Source organism: Octopus sinensis, linkage group LG17, assembly GCF_006345805.1.
Source record: "Octopus sinensis linkage group LG17, ASM634580v1, whole genome shotgun sequence".
In the NCBI taxonomy this organism is placed as follows: domain Eukaryota; kingdom Metazoa; phylum Mollusca; class Cephalopoda; order Octopoda; family Octopodidae; genus Octopus; species Octopus sinensis.
In genome coordinates this window covers 25,315,111-25,337,046 of record NC_043013.1, presented here as the reverse complement: position 1 = coordinate 25,337,046, position 21,936 = coordinate 25,315,111, and the positions used below count along the sequence as shown (strand labels likewise).

General features: G+C 37.8%; 1 protein-coding gene across 4 annotated transcripts in view; it reads left to right on the top strand.

Moving 5' to 3' along the window:
* LOC115220809 (natural resistance-associated macrophage protein 2) overlaps positions 1-21,936 on the top strand; it is a 76,899-nt gene that overhangs the window by 8,803 nt on the left and 46,160 nt on the right. Inside the window, exons 1-2 of one of the 4 annotated variants that reach the window (XR_005002664.1) lie at positions 16,548-16,859; positions 21,222-21,347. Coding sequence is in view for 3 of the 4 variants with exons in the window: in XM_029790973.2 (XP_029646833.1) it covers positions 16,650-16,859; positions 21,222-21,347 (336 nt within the window). In the remaining variant the exon portion in view is untranslated. Of the gene's footprint in view, positions 1-16,547; positions 16,860-17,867; positions 17,982-21,221; positions 21,348-21,936 lie in introns of those variants that run through there. The other 3 variants (XM_029790973.2, XM_036510459.1, XM_029790974.2) reach the window with 3 other exon arrangements.

Sequence of the window (21,936 nt, the reverse complement as noted above, 5' to 3'; positions counted from 1 at the left end):
AACAGGAATATATGTTATAAATTTGCCAAATCTTGTTATCATCCTTCATTTCTAAAACATAAATCATGTATAATAACGATTGAGTTCATTAAAGTATCAGTTAAAAAAAATTTTTTTTAATTTATACTGTGTACCAATAGTGTTGCACGATGCCGGTTGGGACAGTTACCAGTGTACTGTATATGGTGCACAATGTGGTTAAAGTGTTAGGAAAACCTTGGTTACTTCTTCTGCAAGAACACATTTGATGTGAACATCAAAAAAATATTCTACCAGAACATAAGTAACTTCTTTTTAAAGTTCTCTCTTACAGACTTTCTATAGAAATTAGAGACAGCACAGAAGGTTATAATGTTTCATATACGAATACACCTATGTAAACAATGCACTCAATGATAGAAAAATAGGAAATGGCCCTAATTTCTATAGAAAATTGATAGAGATAACTTTAAAAGGTAATTGAATTGCACTGCTAACACAGGTAGGATACAATATTGATGTATAAGTCTTTAACATACTTTATACATTATGGTTGCAAAATAAAATCTGGTGTTCCTATCAGCAATTACTAAGTAGCTTCTACACAGTCAGAAGGTTCCTAGAACTGCTAAGAACTGAAAAAAATACCAATTTTAGAGTAAGGTAGTTTACCATTATTCATGGTGCTTTATCAGAAACATTGATAAAGATGACTATCGGTGCAGGCATTACTGTGTGGTTGAGAAATTTGCTGAACAACCACGAGGTTGAGGTTTTGATCCCACACCTTGACAACTTTAGCCTCGGATTGACCAATGCCGTGGGAACAAAATATTGTCAACAGATGGAAGTAGCATTGCAGTCTCTTGTGTGTGTTTATACACATGTGCATGCATGTGCTGTTTGTATGTGCATCATTGCAGTGACAGCACTTGGGTTGCATTAACATGTTTATATCTCCCATAAACAAAAATAAGTCTGGTAGCTTGGCAGTGCAACATTGTAAAGCTGCAGGTTAAAATGTTTTACTTAAAAACGAGTGATGGTTTGCATCAGGAAGAGCATTCAGACACTACATACTGCTTTTAATAGACCTCGTGCAATCCATGTTGATATGGAGGGGGAAGGGCAAAGAGGAGGAGTAGAAAGAGGAAGAGGGTGAGAGGTGGAAAAGGAAGGAGAAGAGGAAGTGGATTTGAAGAGTGGTGACTTAAGAATCAAGAATGAATACTCAGCTTGTTAATAAAGAGGAAAACAATATTAATTCATGTTGTGTCTGGAGAAGTCATTTTCTTTTTGTGTTTTATAATGTAACACACTCACCGGCAAAATTTCCACTTTTTTCTTATTTTTATTTTCCTAAAATTTTCATTGCGTTTTGCAACCTTTTCAATAGTCTTGACTCTGTCCGTTACTTACACTGAATTCCCTTTTGTTTGTTTGTGTGCATGTGTGTGGGTCAGTGTGTGTGTGTGCCTAAACATGCATGCATGAACGTATGTATGTATGTGTGTGTTTGCTTGTGTATGTATGTATATATGTGTGTGTATGCATATGTATATATGTATGTATGTGAGTGTGTTACATTATAAGGCACAAAAATAAAATGACTCTCCCCAGACACAACAGAATATGCTTCAACACCTCAAATAAAGAATCTTGCAAACCAAATCTAAAAACGAAATATTAATTCATGATAAATATAAAAAAAAAGTATCATAGACTTCCAAAACTGCCAACTGATAACCTGTTTAGAAACAGACAATATATAAAAATTTTGACATCCGTAGACATACTGTCCACTAGAATGGTGGTCATCTGGAAGGAAATATATTTTCCAGAGAAGCAGAGAGGTTGTCAGTGAAGGGTGGAGAGATGGGGAGAACAATGATTGATAAAAAATGAGCAATTTTAACTTTTACTTCTACTTGTTTCAATCATTAGACTGTGGCCATACTGCAGCACTACTTTGAAGAATTTTAGTTGAAAAAAATCGAACCCAGCGCTTATTGCCTGGTATATATTTTACTGGACCCTTTTGCCAAACCACTAAGTTACAAGGATGTAAACACACCAACACTGGTTGTCAAGCAGAAGAGGTGGACAAACACAGACACAAAAACACCCCCCACCCATGTGTTTATACACACACACACATATATATACATACATACATATATGTATATATATATATATATATATATATATATATATATTAGAAGAAATGAGGTACTCAGAAATCCGGATGGTTTTATATTTACAAATATTTATTAGTATGTTCTATGTTTTTATACATCATATACCATATATCATATATTAGCACTTTTGTCCATTCTAGTGGAGTCTTCAAATTGAACTAAGTTTTTGCAGGAATTTTGACTCTTTTTATAGTATTATTGAGTGTGTAGTAGTGGAGAGAGAAATAAGATAGTACAAGAGGGTGATGAATGGGGAGAAAGTGAGAGAGAGAGAGAGCATGTGTGTGTGTGTGCGTGTGCATGTGTGTGTGTGTGCGTGTACGTGTGTGCGTGTGTATGTCTGTGTGTGTTTTTGTATCTGAAAGAGGTGTTAAAGAAAAAGAAGGAAAGGAAGAAAAAGGAGAGAAAGAAAAAACATTTTTGTTGATCTCTTTGCAGCTGGTCAGATAGTCAATAATAATTCTTGGCTTTTAGTAATGGCAAATCCAGCTGTTTACTCCAAGGGGAGCAAAATGTCACTTTTCGAAAAATTGTTTGGATTTCCTTTTTATTATTGTCTTGTGAGAGAGAGAGAGAGAGAGTGTGTGTGTGTGTGTGTGTGTGTGTGTACGTGCATGTGTGTGTGTGTGTGTTTTTGTATCTGAAAGGACATATATGTATGTCATTGCCAGAACCGCCTGACTGGCCCTCGTGCCAGTGGCACGTAAAAGCACCCATTACACTCTCAGAGTGGTTGGTATTAGGAAGGGCATCCAGCTGTAGAAACTTTGCCAGATCAGATTGAGCATGGTGCAGCCATCTGGTTCGCCAGTCCCCAGTCAAACCATCCAACCCATGCCAGCATGGAAAGCGGCCGTAAAACAATGATGGTATATATATATATGTATATATATATATATATATATATATATATATATATATATATATACAGAGGTTGGACAAAATAATGGAAACACCTACCATCATAGCATCATAATTTTGAAATATCTAAAAACCATCGAAAGCTTGTTTATTTTTGTTTTTTGATTTATTGTTAGTGTTTCTTAATATGTTTTGCTAAAATTGCTGTTTCTTTTCAGATATCATCAGGAAAAGGCAATTAAAATTCATTAAAATGATAGATCTATTGGACTTTCAAACAGGTCAAATTGTTGGTGCTCGCATGGCAAGCGCTAGCATAACCAAAACAGCTGAAATGTTTGGTGTATCAGGAAGTACTGTCTCAAAAGTAATGACAGCCTTTGAGAAAGAGAGAAAAACCTCCTTGTTTAAACAAAACTCCGGAAGAAAACCAAAACTTTCAGATAGGGACCATTAGACTCTTACTCGAATTGTTAGAAAGGATCACAAAAGTACAGCTCCCAAAATTACTGCAGAGCTTACTGACTACCTCAAGAACCCAATTTCCACTAAAACTGTTCACCGGGAGCTATTGCAAAGAGTGGAGTAAAAACCTACAGAATTGGTCCCTAGAGCAGTGGAAGAATGTTATTTTCTCAGACAAGTCATCTTTTATCATATTTCCAACCACCAGCCAAGTATATGTATGGAGACAGCGAAAAGAAGCATTTGGCCCAGACTGCTTTCTTCCAACTGTTAAAAATGGAGGAGGATCTGTGATGATCTGTGGGGGTGGGTATGTCTTGGAAATCCACTGGCCCAATAGTTTCTCTTCATGGCAGAATTAATAGTCAAGACTATTTAAGCATTTTATCTGATCAAATTCATCCTATGGTTGCAGAACTGATTCTGGAGGGAAACGCAATCTTTCAAGATGATAATGCACCAATTAACACAGCTGAAGTTGTTACTGAATGGCATGAGGAAAATTTTAGTGAAGTTGAACATCTTATTTGGCCACCACAGACCCCAGATCTCAATATTATTGAACATTTATGATGTATTTTACAAAAACAAGTAAGGAGTCAATATCCTCCAATATCATCACTACAAGAACTGGAGACTCTTTTAGCTGAAGAATGGGCAAAAATTCCTTTGGAAACAATTCAAACTCTCTCTGAGTTCATACCTCATAGAATTCAAGCTATAATTACTGCCAAAGGTGATCCTATCTCATATTAAAATAAATTGGTTTGAAATTTTAAGGTGTTTCAATCATTTTGTCCAACCTCTGTGTGTGTGTGTATATATATATATATATATATATATATATATATATATATATATATAGAGAGATTTTGTCCGTTTGTGTGTTTGTTCATTTGTTTGTCTGCCAAAATGAAAGTGAATGGTCAAGGGAAGCTATTATGTATATTTATCTATCTTTATATATATCATCATCATCCTCATCATCATTAACGTCTGCTTTCCATGCTAGCATGGGTTGGACGATTTTGACTGTGTGTATATATATATAATATATATCAACACACACATACGTAGACCCATCTACATACATACATTCACACATTTAATCACACACACTTATAGACATACATGCACACACTAACATACAAACCAACATGCACATACACACACACATACATACAACACACACACATACATACTTACACCACACACCCACACACACACAGACATACATACACACTACATACACACATACATACGCACATACATTTTACACACACACTCACACACCACACCGCACGTACATACTTCACACACACACACATGCACACATACATGTAGGCACACACATACATACATACCCACACATGCCACACCCTTACACTGAATGCACCACACACATACACCTTTTTGCATCCAGCAGCCCCCCCTCTTTTCTTGCTTTCCGGTTTTGGCTGATGGATCCTACACGCATACACACACACACACGCAACGTACACATACATACATACACACACGCATACATACACCCATACACATACATGCATCCTACACACCACATACATAACACACCACATACATACACACACACACACTCACTCACACACCTGTATGTACGCGCACACACATGCACATACACACACTTCCCCACACCCACACGTACATACATACACACATCATACACATACACACACACACACACACACGGACATACATCTATGCACACACATATATACACAACATACTCACATACATTCATCGGACACCACTGCCACCCAGACATACACACAGACACACTCACACATCCACACACATACATACTTACGCGCATACTCGCAGGCGTGCGCACACACGCGCTTGCGCTGGTTCGCGCACACATACGCGCCGCATGCACCTCGCTCTTGGACCCGACGAGACCTCCCGCGCGTTCTGGGACCGTCGCTTGTCGTTGGGTTTTCCCACGCCCGTCTCCGCGGGACCACTCTTCCATCTTCCTCAAGCTGGAGAGTCCTTTTTCCTTAACCCCCCCCCCTTTTTGTTACACACACGCGCACACATTGCTTAAATATATACATTACTCTTACACACATTCAATCTACTCGCCATTAATACTACCACGAAACTGGACAACACACACACACTACTACTCAACACACGCTGGCACGCTACATACGCCCCCACCCCTTCCCCTCCCTCCCTCCTCCTTCCTTCTTTTTCTTACTACTGACCTTTGTCTGCTATGCCGACCACTGTCTCGCCCTACCTCACACGCCTACACACAGACGCACACACTACACCATACATATATTTTTGTCTTTTTTTACTCGCCTCCTCACACACACACATACACACACGCACACGCACACACTCACACATACACACACATCTGTTGCGTTACCAACCTTGTCTCCACTCTTTTGCCTTTAAAAACATACTTTGCTCTTGTTATCGTAAACTCCGCCTTCACCATGTGTAACTTGTAAAACACCAGTCGTTTTTTTTTCTCTATCCCTGTTGCCCGCTTGGGATCTTTCTTTCCTCTCTCTTCCTTTTTATGTTTCTGACGACGAAGAGCTCCGTCGAACGTCATACCCTCCTGCTTCCATTCCTGAGCGCCTATTAATAATAATACTGTAATTGTTCCATTGTTGTTGTTTTTTTTGTTTTCCCGTTTGGATTAAAACTATATATATATATATATATATATATATAAGAGAGATTTTGTCCGTTTGTGTGTTTGTTCATTTGTTTGTCTGCCAAAATGAAAGTGAATGGTTCAAGGGAAGCTATTATGTATATTTATCTATCTTTTATATATATCATCATCATCCTCATTATCATTTAACGTCTGCTTTCCATGCTAGCATGGGTTGGACGATTTTGACTGATGGCTGGCAAACCAGATGGCTGCACCAGGCTGCAACTTTGATCTGGCAGAGTTTCTACAGCTGGATACCCTCCCTAACGCCAACCACTCCGAGAGTGTATGGGGTGCTTTTTACATGCCACCGGTACAGGGGCCAGTCAGGCGGTACTGGCAATGACCTTGCTTGAATCTTTTTACACATGTCACTGGCACGGGTGCCAGTAAGGCAACGTTGATAACGATCATGCTCAAATGGTGCCCTTTTACGTGCCACCGGCACAGAAGCCAATGGGCTGCTCTGGCAACGTTCACGCTATATATATATATATATATATATATATATATATATATATATATAACAGAGAGATTCTGTCCATTTTTTCGTTCAGAATTATGCACAACATTTTGCACAAATCTATGAGAAACTGCATTAAGACAAATATTCTCATTTGTGGTAAATGTGACACCGTCTTCCTTCCTTGTAAACCAGTTATACCATCTGATGTCCCATTCCAATTTAAGCCCTTACAGTTTCCTATGCCACTTTCTTTTGCCATCAGCATTAATAAAACTCAGTGCCAAACACTAAAAGTTGCTGGACTGCACAACTTGAAGAACAAACGGAAGTTCGTATATGAAATCCATCTTTTTTCTACTTCAATTATTACATGTTTTTCTCTTATATAATACACACATACAGGATGAGTCAATCTAAATCTGTAATTGTAGTCTCACCCTGGTTCAGATTCTCAACTGAATCCTTCAATTCTCCTTGGGCATACGGCCTATTCAAATGTCAAAAGAAACCATGACAAATGGATTTTCCACTTCACCTGTGTCCTTCTCAGTGCCATCGCACAGTCACCTGAATTCCGTAAAGCTATTCTTCTCGCTTCATGTTCAGACTGAATCGTTCAATTCTCCTTTGGCATACCACCTATTCAAATGTTCATTCCGTTTCAAAAGCATATCAGAAACAGAATACCAGTCCAAGCAATTCTTTGCTTAGAGTTTGTGAGAGATACATCATCATCATCATTGTTCAACCGTGGTCGAGACAATGGAATTTATCATGCTACGCCAGACTTCACGGTCCATCATGGCATTACGGAGGTCCTGTTGCTGGATGCCTGTATCCCTGGAGATTACATCAGGGTAGGAGAGTGTGTGCCCTCTGGTATTGCGAGTAGATGGCTTCCAGAGGAGAAGAGTAGAAATTACTTCTTTTTCAGCTCTACAACAATGTCCAGCAAACTGGACTCTCCTACCTTTCACAAGAGATGACACAGGTGGTAGTTTCCCATATATTTGCATTTTGGTTGGATGGCGCTTCCACGAGAGATTTTGAGCTCTCATAAGGAGGCGAGTGTAGGTTCCATCCAACCGCCTCTCAAGCTTCTTTGATAACGTCCAGGTTTCTGAGTCATATAGTAGAATTGGTTCGACTGTGGCTTTGAAGATTTCAAGTTTGAAGTCTCTACTTAGATTTGATGACCAGATCTTATGCATGTCATTACAGGCTGACCAAGCCATACCCTTTCTAGTTAGAAAGATACATACATTATAGCAAGAAATCTTTTCTAGCTTTACTAGGTGTTCATGAGCCATACTTTTAGAAACTTCCAACTCATCTGCTAATTCTCTAGTCATGATAATTGAGTTTTCTTTGATTTTTACTTTTGAAACATCTTCATCCAATTTTGAAGGTCTTCCACTGTGACTTCCAAGCTAAACTCTCCATCTTCAAATTTTGCAAACCATCTTCAAACAGTTGATTCACCAGAAATTTCACAAATGTTTTTGCAAGTCTTTGCAGCATTTTCCCCTTTTTTAAAAAAGAAAAGCATTACAATGTGAATATGACATTTTTGGTTATCCCTTTCAAATACTGATAAAGGGTAACCGGAATGAAAGATAACTCTAATTTTAGTCAAGAACAAAGAAGAGATGCACCACCACTTCAAGCAATGCCAAAGTTTTAACTGTGCTACATTTCAGGTGTATTCAATGAAGCATTAAAAGATTTAGCTTAAAAACGTTCAGAACTTATATATAATATATATATATGTATAAAAGATGGGCTTCTTTCAGTTTCTGTCTACTAAATCCACTCCGTGTGGTAGAGTAGGCTCATCAAACCAGTATGATCTCAAGCTCAAATTCACAGCTTCCACATTAGATAGAGACCCTGGTCCAGTTCAGTATTAGTCACATGACATATTGGTAAATTCTCACAAAATGGAATAATTCATACGCAACCCCTAAATACAGGAGAACTACTGAACTAGAAAGTATGTCAAAAGAATGGCAACTACATTTTTTTTTCTTTTCAATTTTCTGTTTTTATCAATTTTTCATAAAATAAAGGGATTGACATAGATAATATTTGCTGCATGGTGAGAGGGTCTATCAATAATCTTCAACTGCAAACAAAAATAAAATCTGTTACTTCATTTTGATATCTAAAAACAATAATGATAAAAAAAAAAACTGCATGTAACTTTAAAACACTTTTCAATTAAGGAAGTAATTAGCTTTGGAGGATTGTTATTTAAGTAACACTTGTCTTTGATAAGAGTTTATCATGAAAACCATTTAGGAAAAACATTTACCAACACTGGCTTACAGAAGGAAACGGGAGTGGAGAGGGAATGAAACAATCAAAATTTGCTAAAACATCCTTAAAAAGCTTACTTCTTTAAATTAAAAAAACAAACAAACAAAGAACTCTTGGCTAATGTGACTAAGAGGAAATCTATTCAAAACCTATTCCAGAACATTACTAAATATATCTTGAAATATGAGTAGAATTAAAAGTAACTTTAACCTATATCAAACCAACCCACTGAAGATCTATGATACAAAGCTGCTTATCTTAAAATACTCGTATTTAAATATAAATATTCCAGCCTAAATATACTTAAGAACCGTTATTTTGACACCAAATGGTAAATGTTTCAGTGAATTTAAGTCTTTGTGTGTTTTTGAATGACTAATATGTATCGTCATCCTCGCCGTCGTCATCATCACCATCATCATGATCATCACTGTCATTTCACATCTGTTTTCCTTGTTGGCATGAGTTAGTTTGACAAGTGCTGGCATGCTAAAAGACAGAGCCAGTATCTATTGTCAGTTTTGCCATGGTTTCAATGGCTGGATGCCTTTCCTAAAGCCAACCATTTTGCAGAGTGTACTGGGCACTTTTTTTATGTGGCACCAGCAGCGGTGAGGTCACCAAGCAGCTTGCAATGCAAGACAAAGTTCCTTGAATTGGGAGGGAGAGGATAGTATTGAGGGAGGTTGCTTTGTGCCAGTTGCTGAGAGGTTAAAAAGACTAATAGAGAGATAGAGATAAGTTCCTTGCTGTAGAAGAGATTCAAGGGTTCCTCAGTTGGAGGTGAAAGGAGAGAAAGAGAGACTTAGAGAGAGAGAAATAAAGCTGGAAAGAGTATGAGAGATGGTGGTGGAGACATGTCAGGAGATACTCTAAAAATATAGTGAGGCAGGCCATGTTGTAATTGTTTAAGTTTCAACAGTCTCAGATCAAGCTATTTGCCAGTCAGTTACATTTCCAAAAAGACTTTATTCACTTTCATTCCAAATGCCACCTTAATAATAGAAAACTTATATGTTTTTACTAACTTTTAGGCACTGGTGTGGTAGGAAGCTTTGCTTCCCAACCATATCATTTCAGGTTCAGTTCCACTGTGTGCAACCTTGAGCAAGTGTCTTCAACCATAATTTTGGGCCATGTGAGTGGATTTGGTAGATGGGAACCAAAAGAAACCCCGGCATGGCCTCCATCTAATGAGTAAAATGGAAAAGTATGTTTAGTATAGTTTTAAGGGAACATTAGTAATATGGCATCTAGAGGGGACACTGAAATAACAAAAAAAATCTCCTCCAAAACAGACCCTGTTGTCCTTAGAAAGATAAGGCATATTTAAAAAATTTTATTTATTTATTTATTTTTTTGATGTGCTTTGTCCAACTGTAACACTTTGAGCTGCTGTTTTCTTCTGTAGCTCCAGGCTGACTAAAGTCTTGTAAAAGGATTTGGTAGATGGAAACTGAAAGAAGCCTGTCGTATATATATGTGTGTGTCTGTGTGGTAAGAAGCTTACTTCCCAACCACATGGCCCTGAGTTCAGTGCCACTGCATGTGGCTTCTACTATAGCCTCAGGCTGACCAAAGCCTTGTGACTGAATTTTGTAGATGGAAAGCAAAATAAGTTTGTCCTCTCTCTCCAGAAATGTGTGTGTGTGTGTGTGTAGCAGCTATGGGAACATGTAGAATCACATTGATATGATGTAAACGACTACCAAATGTAGCATGTAAATGTAACTCTTGAGGTTCTCACGTCAGAGATACCAGTGAAGAACATCGAAAAATAACACCAAAAAGGAACAAATGTTATTTGTCACCTAAATGTGGCAGACCCATAGGGGACAGTGCTACTGTTGTTTATAGCCCCAGGAAGACACCTCATCCAGCTGACTAATGACACACTGTCTGTGTCTGATTAATATTTGTGATGGGAACGATGATTCCCCTTCGCAAATACTAATCAGACACAGACCGTGTGTCATTAGCCAACTGGACAAGATGTCTTCCTGGAGCTATAAGCAACAGCAGCATCGTCCCCTATGGGTCCGTCACATTTAAGTGGCAAATATATGTCACGATTCCATGCTGTTACTGTTTACATCTAACTCAGGGATTTATTATTGGAACAAATATTATTTACATTTTTTTATTTGCCTGACAAGCGATTAGTGAAATAGCAGTAATCACGGTGACAGTGACAAATGGTTTGGTTGTGGAAGCTGCTATGTGTTAGTAGAGAGGGGAAAAGTAAAGATTGCACTGTGTTGACAAGAGAGGGAAAAAGGATAAAGGTGGCACGGTCCTTTCTTGGTTTTGGTCAAAAGTTTCTCTTCATATGACATCTGAAGGACAAAGGGAAGTGTTGCTCTTGGTCATGAAGCAAAAAGATCCAGAAAAGAAATGGTTTCTGTTATATAGACTATGCTAGAATGTGGGTCAAATCTTAAACAAAGGATTGACCTTTCCATGACCAGCAAAAGTCTTTGGAGGTCAAGCATTCCCCATTAATCATCTGGTGCGAAGATGCAAAGGATTTCTTGCTGGCTTGACAAGCAACAAGCGAATGGATTTGGTTTCAAATCTCAGGCAAGCAGGGCCAAGTGAGGTCTCTCCCTCTTTCTCTCTCACTTTCTCTCTCCCTCTCTCTCTTTCTCTCTCTGTTTCGCTCTCTCTCTCCACACACACATACACATATGAGATTATATAAATGACAAAAGAACAAGAAATTATTATAATGAATTTCATTAACTTACAGCTGTTTTTGTCATAAGGTAATGAAATTAATTACATAATTTCTTGATCACTTGCCATTTATATAATCTCTTACTACGCTCTGTTTCAGCAAATGCCTTTTTCTGAAATACATGTATACTGAGCCTTAACACAGTATTATCAGTATCACAATGTGTTAGTGAAATATTAACAGATATATCATGATCATGATCATAATCATCATCATCATCTGATGTCTGTTTTCCATGCTGGCATGGTCTAGATAGCTTGATAGGTACTGGTAAGGCCAGGCACTGCACCAGGTTCCATTGTCTGTCTTGCTTTAGTTTCTACGGCTGGATGCCCTTCCTAACGCTAACGACTCCACAGAGTGTACTGGGTGCTTTTTACATGACACCAGCACCCACACCAGTTCTTTCAGAATATTGGAAATGATTGACATTGCCTGTATGAGAGTCACTTTCTTTTACAGCTATCACACCATGTCACGGTAAGGAGACATAAATATATACACACACTCACATATACACATACATACATACCAGGGACGTGCTGCCTGGGCAGGTAAGGTAGGCAGTGCCTACCCTGAATAAAATTGATTGATTGTAACATTTTCCTTTTACGGCAAATTATGCACCAAATTCAATAAAATTATGAAGGTTACTCTGATTACTATGGATAAAATGCAAAATATTTTATTTTTTTATTGATTAGGTTAGCATAATTCGCCTCTGCTTTTCAGTCTCTGTGTTTAAGCTATGCATAGAACTGCTGTAGTACACATGCTGTGTACATTCCTACAACAATGTTTTCTTTATGCAAAGTAAATCTGCCTCCACCTCAGTCGCACGCCTATGTTTCACTTTTTTTTTTTTTGTGTTTTACTACATAAACGTCACCAACTGCCTACCCTGAGTAATTACTAACAGCACGTACCTGATACATACATACATTCAGACATACATACATATATACATACATGCAGACATGCATATATACATGCATACATACATGCATGCATACATACATACATACATACATACATCATACATACATACATACATACATACATGCATACATACCAATACATACTTACCTAGATATATATATGTATATATGATGGGCTTCTTTCAGTTTCCATCTACTAAATTCATTCACAAGGCTTTGATTGGCCCAGGGCTGTAGTAGAAGATACTTGCCCAAGGTGTCATGCTGTGGAACTGAACTCAGAACCATGTGGTTAGGAAGCAAACTTGCCTCACAGCCATGCTTGCATCTATAGCCAAGCCTGGGCTTTTAATTATATACACATGTATATGATTACATAAACCCCTCCCCTCAAATTCTGGGCCTTGTGGCTATAGTAGAAAGGATTATTATATACATAATTGTGTATGTAATAATAGATGATGTAAAGGTGATGAGCTGGCAGAAATATTAGCACACCAGACAAAATGCTTAACAGTATTTCGTTTCTCATTCCTAAGGTATTTTTCAATGTTGTTGTTGTTGTGTTGTTATTATTATTATTATTGAGTGAGAGAGCAGTGCATGCCATCAAAGTGACACTGGGGTAAAATATATGAAGCCCAGTATACCCATCATGACTACTCGTCTGATAAGGGTACACCAGGCACATGCATCACAAGCATATGTGCGCGACATGGTGATCTCATATCAAGATAAACAGTGCATGACCTTGCAGGTGGGACCCAGTTAGAATTTTTCTTCTGGTTGTGTAGCCCATCCCGCTCAAAAGGTCCCTGATTAAGGGTTGTTTAAGGATGTTGAACAAAACACCCATGTTTCAAAATGTGAATTATCCAAACCCCAAAGAATCCCTCTCAACACATGGCTTTGATGCTTCCCCACTACTTTTGCTCATGATCAGAGATACACATATCATTAGCCACTAAGGGACATGCTCAACTGGTTAAGGTCAAACAACTGTCAAGCAAATCTGTGGTATTGAGCAGAATATTTGCTATAGCCCATCTTTTATACCAAGACAAAACAATGTACATGATAACACTTCCAGTCAGTTAAGATCAGAGGCCATGAGAGCCACTGCCTAGTACTGCATCAGGGAATTTATTTAGTATTATTATTTATTAATATTATTCAGGTCACTACCTGGAATTGAACTTGGAATCTTAGGGTTATATATATATATATATATATATATAAGCCTCCTCTGGCCCCTGTGGCACATAAAAAGCACCCACTACACTCACATTGTGGTTGGCATTAGGAAGGGCATCCAGATGTAGAAACAGTCTGATCAGACTGGAGCTTGGTGCAGCCTCCTGGCTTCCCAGACCCCAGACAAAACGTTCAACCCATGCTAGCGTGAAAAACGGACGTTAAACGATGATGAGGATTATATATATATAAGATGTACCCAGTGTAAACTATGGACACATAAGAGGTGCAGCAATGTCAAAGGTAGGCTAACTGGGAAGATAGTTTTTGTATGTGGCAGATGCTCGGGAGCATTGACCTCCGAAAATCTGCAGAAAACAACTTCCGTCACTTTCCAGGGGGAAAAACTAGAAGTAGTTGATAGCTTCCGTTATCTAGGTGACCAAGTCAGTAGTGGGGGTGGGTGCGCTGAAAGTGTAACTGCTAGAATAAGAATAGCCTGGGCAAAGTTTAAGGAGCTCTTACCTCTGCTGGTGACTAAAGGCCTCTTGCTCAGAGTAAAAGGCAGACTGTATGATGCATGTGTACGAACAGCCATGCTACATGGCAGTGAAACATGGGCCGTGACTGCTGAGGACATGCGTAAGCTCGTGAGGAATGAAGCCAGTATGCTCCGATGGATGTTTAATGTCAGTGTACATACTCGACAGAGCGTTAGTACCTTGAGAGAAATGTTGTACCTAAGAAGCATCAGTTGTGGTGTGCAAGAGAGACGATTGCGCTGGTATGGTCATGTGGCGAGAATGGATGAAGATAGGTGTGTGAGAAAGTGCCAATCCCTAGCAGTTGAGGGAACCCGTGGAAGAGGTAGACCCAGGAAAACCTGGGACGAGGTGGTGAAGCACGACCTTCGAACGTTAGGTCTCACCATGGAAATGGCTAGAGGCCGAGACCTATGGAAGTATGCTGTGCGTGAGAAGACCCGACAAGACTAGTGAAGCCATAACCCGTGGCCCCTACCTGGGACGTAGTCAGTCCACCTGTGCATACTTTCCTCCTTGTGACACTTGTGAAGACCTGTTGAGGCAAGTGAAAATCAAAATCAAAATCAAAATCAAATCAAATTAAACCAAATAAAAATAGATGAACATCAATGGAATTTGTATCATTGTGGGTGGCACATAAGAAAACCATCCGAACGTGACCGTAGCCAGTACCGCATCGACTGGCCTCCGTGCTGTGGGCACGTAACAAACAACATCCGAGCGTGGCCGTTCGCCAGCCTCGTCTGGCACCTGTGTCGGTGGCACATAAAAACACCATCCGAGCGTGGCCGTCTGCCAGCCTCGTCTGGCACCTGTGTCGGTGGCACATAAAAACACCATCCGAGCGTGGCCGTCTGCCAGCCTCGTCTGGCACCTGTGTCGGTGGCACATAAAATCACCCACTACACTCTCGGAGTGGTTGGCGTTAGGAAGGGCATCCAGCTGTAGAAACACTGCCAGATCTGACTGGCCTGGTGCAGCCTTCGAGCTTGCCAGACCCCAGTTGAACCGTCCAACCCATGCTAGCATGGAAAGCGGACGTTAAACGATGATGATCATGATGATACATATATATATATATATATATATATACACACACATACACAAAAGTAAGCACATAAATGGGAAACAAGGTAAAAAATAGTACTCGAATACCACAGGTAGAATAATATGAACCATCCTCCCACCTACATGGAAACCAGAATGCCGAGATCAGAAAATGGAGACATAGCAACACTATTCCTTTTTTAGGAAGAAAATACCAAAATCACACACTGGACCCAATAATACACAAAATTTTAATGAACACACACAACATATAGACCCAAAGATCATAAATTTGTCAATAGGAACCTCAACAAGAATGAGATGAATCTCCTATTAAAAGGTTTCAAAAGTTTGCCCCGACCCCCACCTCGCATCTCATTGAACTGAAATCTGATATTGAAAACTTCAACTGCCACCGCCAACTTATAGGATTCTCCAGCCATAAAAATTTAAATGATGAATCAATAGTCAGAAATAAATTCCACTTCACCCCTGACAAGGGAAAGGACAAATATTTAGACGCGTATATAGATAATAATGAAGAAATAAAAATATTTTTTTCCAAAATTCTGACGACTTTTTTTTCTTGATATATATATTGGGTTGGGGCATAATTATTGCGGCTTTTTTTTTAACAAATTTTATTCAACAAAAACAATAACAACATGTAACAAAAACATCTTTAAATGATTATTCCGGAGCATAATCACTATCTACTTCAATTACTGCTTCCCATTTGCTTGGCAGATGGTCAGACTGTCATTTAAAGATGTTTTTGTTAAATATTGTTGTTGTTTTTGTTGAATAAAATTTGTTAAAAAGCCACAATAACTATGCACCAACCCAATATATATATATATATATATATATATATAATATATATATATATAATATATATATATATATATATATAAAGCGCTTTATGGATGTGAAACCGGCCTTATCTAACTTTATTTATATAATAGGATCTTTTCCTCTTGTGACATGTGCCGTTCAAAAGGTAAAGAACCATATTATATACTGCTCTATAACTTAGAATGCGCTTCTTTTCCAGATTTATGTTTTACCGACGATATATGTATGTATATATGGGTGTGTATGTGTGTGTAGTCATCATGTGATCATACTATGGGCTGGTTGAACATGGACAAGTGTTGCCTACTTAGATGAAATAAATAACTCTCACTTTACATGTACTAATGACAGCAGTCCATCGAAATAATACTCAGCAATCATCTAATGATGTTTTGCCAGAAAATTCAGCCGACGAACAAACAGAAAAGCTTTTCACAGGTGAACATGACGATGATAAACAAAACGACTGCTCTTCTCCGGATGACCAAACAAACCATGTGGAAGCTGGAGTTTCAGCGGATAATATAAATGTAAATCCAAATATAAATACTAATGTAAGTTGATTTATTTTGGTTTCTTTATAAAAACAATAAGAGATAACAATAATTATTGTCTTGTTTTGGGGATTTTTTTCCCGAAATAATTATTGTTGTTTTTAGAATGGTCTTTTTTTTTTTTTGCCAAATAAACACACGCACTGCACATATTTGTTCTTCACTCGTTTATTACTGTTTTTATTCTGATTCATGTCCATTGTCTGGAAATCTTTCCTTATTTTGTGCTGTTAATTAACATTTTTTTTTCAATCGTTGTTGGATCTTCTCTTGTCGCTTTATTTTTTTCAAATGTAAATAAATATGATGGAAAATGTAAGACGTTGTCATTGAAAGTTTTTCATTTAAAAAAGAAAAAATACGAATACTAATAATAAATTTTCTAAAAAAAAATGCGAATTAAAAAATGCGTATTAAAAAAAATACGAAGACCTATATATGACAGGCCTTTGTATTAAATACGACCGTCCTTACTTCTTTCCATAAAATAAATTCTCACAATTGTTTATATTTCATAATAAAATGGATGTTAGACTGTAAGGCAACCTTGATCAACTACCTCTATGCTCAAAATCATTCCAACCGTGACAATCCCAACTTTCGGTGATGTTATCCAATTTGTACCGTTGACATAGTAGTATCGTATTGGTTAATGAAGATGTGGTATATTTTGTTATTTCTATCATGTCTAACAACCACGGAGGTTTTCTCTAATTTATTGTTGTTAGTCTTTAACCCCAGGTTAATCCTCATCGAACGTATTCCAGCCGTGACAATCCCATCTTTATTGAAGTATCTAGGCCTTATTTCACGTGTTCTCTTTTTACGAGTACAGTAATTTAATTGGAACTTAGCTACTATTTCTAGCAGTATAAGTGCCACTTAAAGATCTATATTTATTTTATAGAATAAATCAGTAAACACATATCACAAGTCTACATGAAAATTAAGCACTTCATACCATTTTCACATGAATTATTCTTATTATATAAACATCGATAATGTTATTAATTAAAAATATATTTAGGCGGTATAAAACCTTTCAGTTGTGTTTTAAGTCACATTTTTTGATTACATAATGGATTTGTTTACAAGCGTAAATTTGCCCGAAAATGTTTTCCGGTACTATATATATATATATGTGTGTGTTCTATATAACAATTGAATTATATATGACGCACTGCGTGTCATGCCCCGGTCCGTCGGAAAATAATTACCTTGCACGAAACCTTGTCCTCTAACAGACACCGATCTTTCATACAATGAACATGTTATAGTATAAAATAACATCAAACTGGAAAGTAAACAATTGTTAAACTCCAGTCTTCTTTTCGTAGATCGCAACGATGCCACGTTACCCCCGTTAACAATATATAAGATAAAAATGATATTGGACATCCATCAAAGTGTAAACATTGCATCGTGCATGTAACTTAAGACAATCTCTTTTCAACTTACAAGAATTGAATTTAATCAATGCTACTTTCGGAAGCATATAACATGCGCGACCTTTCTACGTCTTCGAGACTAGTCTTCCATTACTTTATTATCTACTTATATGTACAGAAATCGAAAAGTTCGTCTGATTAGCTTGATATATATCGTAATTTTTTTTTTTTTATTCTTTTCAGTCATTGCACTGCGGCTATCCTGGGGCACCGCATTGAAAGGTGTTTAGTCGAACAGATCGACCCCGCTACTTATTTTTTAATAGTTTCGTACTCATTTTATAGGATGCTTTTGCTGAACCGCTAAATTCCGGGGACCTAAACAAACCAATACCGGTTGTCGAATGGTGTTGGGGGACAATACACACACATACATATCTATATAAGTTTGTGTGTGTGTTTTATATATTAGACTGTGTCCATGCTGGGGCTCCCGCATTGAAGAATTTTTGTCACGTGAATCAACCCCAGCGCTTATTTTTTGAAGCCCTATACTTATATCAGTTTGTTTTGTCAATTTGCTAAGTTACAGGGATGTAAACGCACCAATACTAGTTGTCAAGCGTTGGTGAAACTCGCGCGCGCACATATTTGACGGGCTTCTTTCACTTCTTTTTACCAGAGGCTTTGGTCAGCTCAACGCTATAGTAGAATACACTCGTGGGATTGAACTGAGTACCATGTGGTTGGGAAGCAAGTTTCTTACCACACAACCACACCATCACCTATATTAATATTAAAATACAATTCAGAATCAGTTGAATTAGGTACTTAAATTGAGGTCCCTCGCTAGTTCGGTATAGTACACACACCAACAATATTTGACTATTGAATATCAAGACTCCGTGTAGGTGTGTTTGTACCTAATATTCCTCTCATATGTGCACACAACGCAACCCAGCTAAGTTAAGATATCCACTCTTGGTAATTCAGACGTGGGATCTTTTCCTTTTGAACGGCACATGTCAACAACATTTCTAGTTAACTAAACACTTTTAAACTTCGTATACTGGTAGAATGTGTTTATAAAACATCATTTTTTTCTTGGCTTTATTGAGAAAATTCTATATGTTGTAACATATTTCCACTTTAATTTCAAGCATTTTGGCAATTTTAACCAATCGCTGACCTCCATTTGGGGTGAAAACATTCCGTGCTGTATGAATATGTCCCTCGTTTAAGAAACAGATTGGGTTTATTTACATTTGCGAAGAAAAAAAGATACCCTTCCCCCACCCCTAACCCTAACTCTAACTCTAACCCTAAATCTAAAATAGATTGAAATGCAATAGATCGATACTAGGGTTATAATTATGGGTGACATTTTCATTTGACACCACTAGAAAAAAATCCCATTTTCAGTAGCGGTGTCGTATGAAATTGTCACCCATAATTATAACCCTAGTATCGATCTATTGCATTTCAATCTATTTTAGATTTAGGGTTAGAGTTAGGGTGAGATCTTTTATACTTGGAATTTTTTTTCCATTCTCTTCTTGTAAAAATCTGTTGTTGATAATAAAATGTCTTTCATAATAAAAAAAAATGGACAAAATCATTTGATATATATGAAGACAAGATTATATATATGTATATATATTCTTTTACTTGTTTCAATCATTTGACTGGAGCACTGCCTTTAGTTAAACAAATTAACCCCAGGACTTATTCTTTGTAAGCCTAGTACTTATTCTATTGGTCTCTTTTGCCAAATCACTAAGTTACGGGGACATAAACACACCAACATTGGTTGTCAAGTGATGGTGAGAGAACAAACACAGACACACAAACACATACACACACACACACACACACACAATGGGCTTCTTTCAGTTTCCATCTACCAAATCCACTCACAAGGCTTTGGTCAGCCCAAGGCTATAGTAGAAGACACTCGCCCAAGGTGCCATGCAGTGGGACTGAACCCAGAACCATGTGGTAGGGAAGCAAGCTTTTTACGACACAGCCACACCTGCAATTAAATGTATATTGCATAGACTAGCAGAAAACCCACCTCTAAACTGTTCATCTGCTTGTATTCTTGATAAAACAAGAAGCAGACCTTCTCGAGGACAACACTGTCAAGTTAACCAGTGTCTCTGTTTTGCCAAGGCTGACTTTCACTCTACCATTTGTCCTTTCAGAGTCAATATGAGTCAGGAACTGGGGTCAATGTAATTGGCTTTGCCTCCTTCCCCCAAATTTTTTAAACTGCATCCAGTAGTTGGTGTCTTGGTTCAAGAGTTCCAGGATTTTGAAGATCAAAGAACAACCTCTCACGCACTATTGTTCCCAGGTCTACTCTGTCCCAGAGTGGTAGCACCTGTCAGGGTCCCAGATATTGGGTTAAATGGCATGTAACCACCCTAGTCAGGGTATTTTGAAATTATGGGATACAACACAATGGATGTGAGCTATTTCTGTAAATGAATCTTATTGAATCAATGGCAAATATCATGAGATGTTGTATGGCTGGACAGACAACAAACTGTCAATGGCCAGGAGCAACCAGTTCAGTTAGTGAACTGCTGCTATCATCTGTAATCATGGCATGCACAGATGAGATATTTCAGCTTGTGAAAGACTAATGGGACTAAAGTCCAGGCCAGACATTCATGTGTCATCACTCAATCAGGACATCTGGCATAGAAGGTTTACATTGGTCCAGGCAAGTCACTGGAACTGGACTATGAAGGATAACACTTGGATTAAAGGATTACAACAACTGCCATGATCTCAACAATCTGGAAGGGTCTACAGTAGGCTATGATCATTGCCCCTTTCTCCACCAACTAAATAAGGAAATTAGGCTTCACTTACAAGAAGACATCTTCATGGTGATAACAGTATACAAATATCTAAATTGATGTATTTTTAATTTAAATTTTTTTCTCTTTTAATGTTTTATTTCCAGCCAAGAAGGTTTAGCTTCCGAAAACTATGGGCTTTTACAGGTCCAGGTTTTCTGATGAGTATTGCTTACTTGGATCCAGGTAATATAGAATCTGACCTTCAGACAGGAGTCATTGTTAAATATAAGGTAAGAAATAATTTCATATTCCATGTGTGAAATGAAAAATAAAAAAATTAAAATGAAATTAGCACAAAAAAATGTTATGGTTTTATGTGCGTAAATAACAAAAATGTTTCTTGTTCTTGGTTCTAAAGTTGCTGACCCAAACTTTGGAACCTCCTCTCTTTTACTTGTTTTAGTCAGTAGACTGTGGCCAAACCAGGGCATTACCTTGAAGAGGTTTTAGTCAAAGGAATTAACCCCAATGCATTTCTTTTAAGCCTCATATTTGTTCTATTGGCTCTCTTTTGCTGAACTGCTAAGTTACAGGGATGTAAACAAACTAACATTGGTTGTCTAGCAGTGGTGATGGGCAAACACATACACACACACACATGCATACATACATACATATATACATACATATATATATATATATATATATATATATATAATATATATATATATACAATGGTTTCAGGCTCTTCAAAATACTGAGGATGCATTATCGAATGGAAATTGTAGTTATGGCTGATGCCAGCAGCGCCTGTCTGGCTCCCCGTTCTAGTGGCATGTAAAAGCATCATCCAAATGTGGTCGTTGCCAGCCCCCAGTG